Genomic DNA, 6,027 nt, shown 5'->3' with positions numbered 1-6,027 from the left:
GGGATAACGTGACTTAACAGCTGTCCTTTTGGTCATTAACCCCCCTTTTCTCGATTGTTTAGACCCGACACTTGTTCGCGAGCACCTTGACAAACCTCCCTCTCTCTCGGTTGACATTCCCCTCTGTCGTTTATTATTGCGTCGCGTTTGTTTTAAAATAAGTAAGAAAGTTTCCTTCATGTCTGGTCTAGATTACCAACACGTGTTCCTGACCCGATTTGATTTCCGAGACTTCCCGACTTAGGAACTTTATAATTATTCGAAATTTTGACCTGATTTTAGGGACTTCACAGAACAATTGACATCACCGAAGCGTACTGTACGATCTTTCGGATGATCGTTTGTATCTAATTTTTTCGAGAAATGGCTCTTAGTCTTATTCTAGAAAATAATTCGATTTACATGTAAAGACCTAATACAATTATTCATAAATTCAACGAATAATGTTAAGCCAGATCTTACCATATAGTAAGATGTTAGCCTAACTCACGGGTTCTTAACCTTATTTTGTTCCACGAACCCCTTTTCCATTAAGGTGAAAATCACGGGCCTCTTCTGGAAACAATGTTTTTAATTGACGCACAATGTTAATTATATGATCAGCCATAATTACTCCCAGGACGGTCCTGGGCTACAACATGGCTATCGGGATGGTCCTGAACTACAATTCGAAATGGAGTTAAGTCAGAGGTTCTCCGTGGGCTTGCAAGAGTAAAAATTAACTTTAACTTTTCTTTATTTTAAATGTACTGTATTGTTAATTGTTAGGAAGTTGTGAAGGTGACCTTTTACCCCTGTAATCGTCGCGCCCTCTCTTCTGCTATGTTGAGTTATGGAAACTCTGTCAAGGAGAAGTGTCACTGTTACTCTGGTTGTTACTTTAGTTCAGTGTAACGTGTGTTGTGTTGTAACGTGCGTTCCTTCTTTTAGTCCGCTCTTTCTTTGTCTCACCTCGACACCACCCTTCATTATATCCATATTCTGACATTAATTATTGTGATAAGAAAGAAGCGAACACATTGCTAATAAATGTGTTTCTATATTACTAGTTTTTTTGTAATTTTATTTTATGCATTTAATTAAATCGTTATGTTTAGCAAACGGAACTTTAAATAACATTTAAATACATCGTTACTGACGCGATGCATTAAAAAATAAATAATGAATTTATATTAAATCCATTCTAAAACATATTAGATGATTTGCAACAAATTATTTTATCATCATTTACTGTTAAATATATTACAATTCTGCTAGTCTATAATTTTCTACTTCAGAAATTAGAAATTTTACAATATTCTATAATTATTGAAGACAGTTCATAGTATTGTTTACATTGTTGTATCATTCCTTATTCTTCGCAATTTTGAATAATGCATTGGGAATTCGGCAAGCTGTTAAAAATGAAAAAAAAAGTTATTGAGATGTCTTTATTTTAAAATACTTTGACACAGAGGAATTATATTTACCTTAGGAAATATTTAATATTCTCACGCGAACAATTAGAAAATTTTCTTTTATTTACTTCACTCTCATCACCCATTATAAATCCATCGCTTCCGGGACAAGCCTTAGCCCCTGGACTCCCGGGGAGAGCCCTTTCGGGTCCTTCCCCATCGTGCGGGCTGCCAATTCTAAAAAAAATATTTGTTAGACGACAAAATAATTTTAATTGTTCTTTGTAATAGAAAAATTCTTTACAAATGGGCAGATTCGTGAGCTATAGTTTCATCTCTGTACATTTTATCGACATCGTCTGCTATGACTCCGCATTTACCACAAGGGTCGCAACAACCACCTAATTTTGCTACTCCTGAAAAAGTTCAATAAATATTTTAAAGAAAACCGACGTGATTAAGAATTTTATAAGTAAAATTAAATACCTGAAATTCCAGTAAAAAGTTTTCCACCCGGAGGTTGATCACCCAATGTTTTTCTAAAATGCATTAGAGGATATACTAACATTATAATTTAAAGTGCTTTAAGTAGACTAAAAGACTAAAAATAAAATTAATTTGTCACCTAGTCATAAGCATAATTATATCAGCTCTTTTATATTTTTCAAAATCTTCGTCATCTTTGTGTTCACAAAAATATTTGATCATATTTCCCAATAATTGATTAGTGGATAGAACTCCTTCATGCCCAGCAATTTCACTCTGTTTGATGTAAGAAGGTTCATTTTCTTTCTGAAAACAGAAAATAAAGATCAAAGGAAAATCTCTCTGTAAAAAATACAATAAAATCTTCATTAAGGAAAGTCAAAATAATGATTGATATACATTCATTTTACTTTCGTATCAAGATTTCTATAAGAAATATTTAATTGTAACAAATATTGCAAATATGAAAGTGTGTAGCTAAATAATAAACTTTTAACTTAACGTTAATTATATAAAAGTAATAAATTATAATAACGGGTAAATAAGTATTAAATTATGTAGCTCTTCATATTAAATTTTACTATGCTTAGAAGAAACACTACACACAACTTTTTACTCACAGTGTAGGCTGTAACGTTAATCAAGCGCACCTGTATTCGCAGATTTAACGTATCCATTATATTTTGAACCTTAAATATATCAATATTATGTTTGTTAAAGCATGATAAAATTAATAATTAATTACATTGATTGTAAAAACACATTAAAATACAACACGAAAATTCAAAAATGATAATAAATTATAAAATACGAAGGTTTTCGGCTTACTGCGAGTAACGCCGTCGACAAGTGCTCCATAATCGCTTCTGTATTATTAAAGCGCTCAGTAACGGTACTTTCTGTCACAAAAATATACTCAATAACTACACATTGATCATCTTGCATCACCATTAGAGAGTCGCTTGAATATATTTGACTAATACTCGGAGGAATGACTAAAAACAATAAATAAATTTCAATTTATTTACAATAAAAAGTATAGTTTAATATTCAAAATATAAATAAAAATTTATAACGTATTGTAATACTTCCATAAAGTACAGTACCTGTATCATGGCCGTGACGCTTGTCGTCTTCAGAACGTCTTGTAATGCAGTGAGCTTTCCTCCCGTCTTTACTTTCTTCGTTTGAGGCACAAGGCTCAATTTTCATTCTAGAATCTATCAACCCTTTCTGAAAATGCATAAAGTTAAGCAAAATGTTGTATAAATTTTATAAATATATATAACTTACAATTTAAAATATTATGATTGTTTTTTAAATATTTTTCACCCTTAATAATCTCTATAAATAAAAATTTAATTTTAAAGTTTAATTTCTTGTTTTTTTTTAATCCTGCGACTTTCAAAAAGAACTTTTGTTCCACTTTTTACAAAGGTATTCGAAGCTACAAAGTAACTGATAAAACCCTCTCCAAGAGCGCTTTGTAGAAGCTTTAATTAATGTATTTAGAAAATTCTTCTCTATTTTATATATAGAACTGCATTGAAAGAGTAACAAAATAACAATAAATAACGTTAATTAACGAACGTTATAATTTCTTAACAAAAACAAAAACGGAACAATTATTGTATTAAAATCAAATCACAAAACATATTTTAATAGCTTCATTTTTGTAAGGTAAAGTAGAGATAGATTTTATCATTCCGCCTTTGTATTTTGATTTATATCCTTAATTTTATTTTATTTTGAAATCATTAAATAGATCCACATCAATACCATCATGAAAGTAAATTTGCCGAAAGAAGTGACTTAGATATTACGCGATCTGCAGCATTAGGCTATATACATGAATGTGCTGATAAATAAAAACCAATGAAAATGAAATACTTAACAGAAATTGCAATTCTAATTATATAAAATAATTCTTAGAAAAAACATAACAATTAAAGCATAAGCAAATTTCGTGTTTTTCAGAAAATGTTTATAGTTCATCCGCATGTAATCGATAATTTATCAAATATAAAGTCATTTTAGGACTTGTTTAATTCAAGAAACCCCTCAGCATTTTTATTTCAATAACGAATTTTACTCGCAACAATAAATTTATATTTAAACACTTACAATTTCCAAAGGTCCTTCCTCGTTAATATACAAAGATGCCATCTTTTCTTTATTTCTAAACAGCTTGCTTTTCAGGTTTTTCACATCCTTCATCGAAATAACAGAATATAACAAATAAAATATACTAAAATGAGTTTAAATTTACGAAATTTGCAAAATATACTCGCCTACGAAATATAAACAAGAAAATACGCACAGTTTTATGAATTTTTCCGTCTCCGTCCGTAACAGTGAAATCATCGGCTACGACATCGCCAGCCGATTCCAATTTCAATGCTATTACATTGCCGAAGGCACGCAGAGTCAGTATTTTCTCTCCAGATCGTAATGTTTCCACAGATGGATAAGTTATCTCCGTTCGACCTGAAACGTGTTAGAAAATGTAACATCGAATTCGAGTTATAACGTATATTTCATATATCATTTAATGCATAAATTAGTGAAGATAAAACGTAAACACTTACCACCAGGAATGGCCAAAACGGGGGAACAAAAGAGAACAACTATCACGTAAAAATACATGATTGATCCGCATCAATACTCCAGTCCTTTTATAGGAAGTTTACACGTGTCGCGTGTAAACTTCCTCCAGTTGTCGCGATTTTGAAACGTGTTAGAATGTGCAATGACGTCATTCGTAATCTGGAATGTTTTTTCGTAATTAGAACGCCCGTTATTTTTCGGATTTTATTTATTACCATCTAAAAGTATAGGAAACATTTTCGAAATTACGTATTTTTGCTTGTTTCTTAGTTTACCCGAAAAATTAAGAAATCAGCAATGATTCAATTTCACATCATTACACGGTTCGTGGAAGAAAACGTGTTACAATCATGGGCGTAGCCAGGAAGGGGCATGGGTGGGCACGGTCCCCCAGTTAACCTGGTGCCCCTCCTCAGAAAATTACAGCCTCTACTAGGCCACCCATAACAAAACTCTGGCTACGCCAATGGTTACAATATTCTAATTTCTCGTGTTAGCGTATTGCAGCCAGTCTCACGTAAGAGTAGCACGAGACACGCTATAAAGCGTGAAGTTTTCCCTGTAATTGTTAGATGGAACCGTGGGTATCTGCAGGAAGGACGAGCTTTGCTAGTAAAATTCATTTGCCAAAACAACAGTTATGATCGCGCGAAATTTTTATTATGAGGCCATTTGAAAAGTCGAATTTACCAATGTAATGTTTAATTATTTGCTGGACTGAAGGCCAAGATAAAACGTTTCAGGCTGTTATTTTTTAAAATGTGCTTCTAGTTAATGTGGACCATGCCGTATTACTTTTCCAGCACATTTTTCTTAATAAAGGTTCACACATTGAACATACGAGCCATTAGTGTGTAAAATTTACTGGTAATACATGAAATCAGTAAAATGTAAAATAAAGATTATGCTTGTTTTTTCACGAAGTATTTTCGGTTTTTTAGCGCATTAACGCCACCTGTTGACATGAAAACTAACTAACTTTTTATTTGCAAATTACCTTTCCCATAGTTTTATTGTGACAACCAGCAATTTTCACCGTCATTCGTCGAATGGATTCTTTTCTACACCGCTCTGAGTACTGTCAGGTTAATTATAACCACTTGCAAAGTACATTTACAAATTTTAATTCCTCTTATTCAGCATTCTTTATGATTTGAATTTCATTTTATGAAAGTTTTCGAATTTTTATTGTTATTAGTAGTTGCTAACCAAAAACCAGTGCAGTAGTCAATTTAGCAGAGGAATACTTCATATTTTTTCAAAGCATTAGTCAGCTGATTGACAGAGAGAGTGGGAAGAGCATGCAACTGTGGGGAAGGCATGCAGATGTAGTATACACAAAACACTAACCATCTCTGTGAAAAAGAAATAAACTCTTCCTGAATGAAGGTCGTACATAACACATGTTTGTAGCGATCTGTTGTTATATAGTACACGTGTAAAATAAAATTTTTAAAATGTTAAAACGTAAGCGCCTTTCTTTTGAAAATAAACTAAATTTGTTAGAAGTTGAGGTACATTTTGGGATAACTCTAAA

At 32.1% G+C, this 6,027-nt stretch overlaps 1 protein-coding gene across 1 annotated transcript; it reads right to left on the bottom strand.

Annotated features, from left to right (window-relative positions):
- Positions 1-1,237: 1,237 nt before the first annotated feature.
- Positions 1,238-4,563, bottom strand: LOC136987671 (venom metalloproteinase antarease-like TpachMP_A). Its single transcript, XM_067285422.1, has 11 exons — positions 4,472-4,563; positions 4,204-4,370; positions 4,008-4,094; positions 2,990-3,116; positions 2,712-2,878; positions 2,504-2,572; positions 2,023-2,189; positions 1,884-1,936; positions 1,702-1,813; positions 1,470-1,634; positions 1,238-1,394 (listed from the first exon to the last, which is right to left on the bottom strand). The coding sequence occupies exons 1-11, from the start codon at positions 4,527-4,529 to the stop codon at positions 1,352-1,354; spliced, it is 1,215 nt and encodes a 404-aa protein (XP_067141523.1). The 5' UTR covers positions 4,530-4,563; the 3' UTR covers positions 1,238-1,351.
- Between the last annotated feature and the right edge of the window lie 1,464 nt (positions 4,564-6,027).

The sequence above is a fragment of the Centruroides vittatus genome, unplaced genomic scaffold (genome assembly GCF_030686945.1).
Source record: "Centruroides vittatus isolate TY-2023 unplaced genomic scaffold, ASM3068694v2 scaffold_2569, whole genome shotgun sequence".
Lineage (NCBI taxonomy): Eukaryota > Metazoa > Arthropoda > Arachnida > Scorpiones > Buthidae > Centruroides > Centruroides vittatus.
This window is presented reverse-complemented; position numbering and strand designations above follow the sequence as displayed.

What these genes read in the sequence shown, in the direction of transcription:
- LOC136987671 (XM_067285422.1), bottom strand. Translation starts at nt 4,529, where the DNA reads ATGTATTTTTACGTGATAGTTGTTCTCTTTTGTTCCCCCGTTTTGGCC. An exon ending in GCGTCACGGCCATGATACAG is followed by an intron (nt 2,879 to 2,989) that starts GTACTGTACTTT and finishes TATTGTTTTTAG; the next exon opens with TCATTCCTCCGAGTATTAGT. An exon ending in TTAACGTTACAGCCTACACT is followed by an intron (nt 2,190 to 2,503) that starts GTGAGTAAAAAG and finishes TTCTGTTTTCAG; the next exon opens with AAAGAAAATGAACCTTCTTA.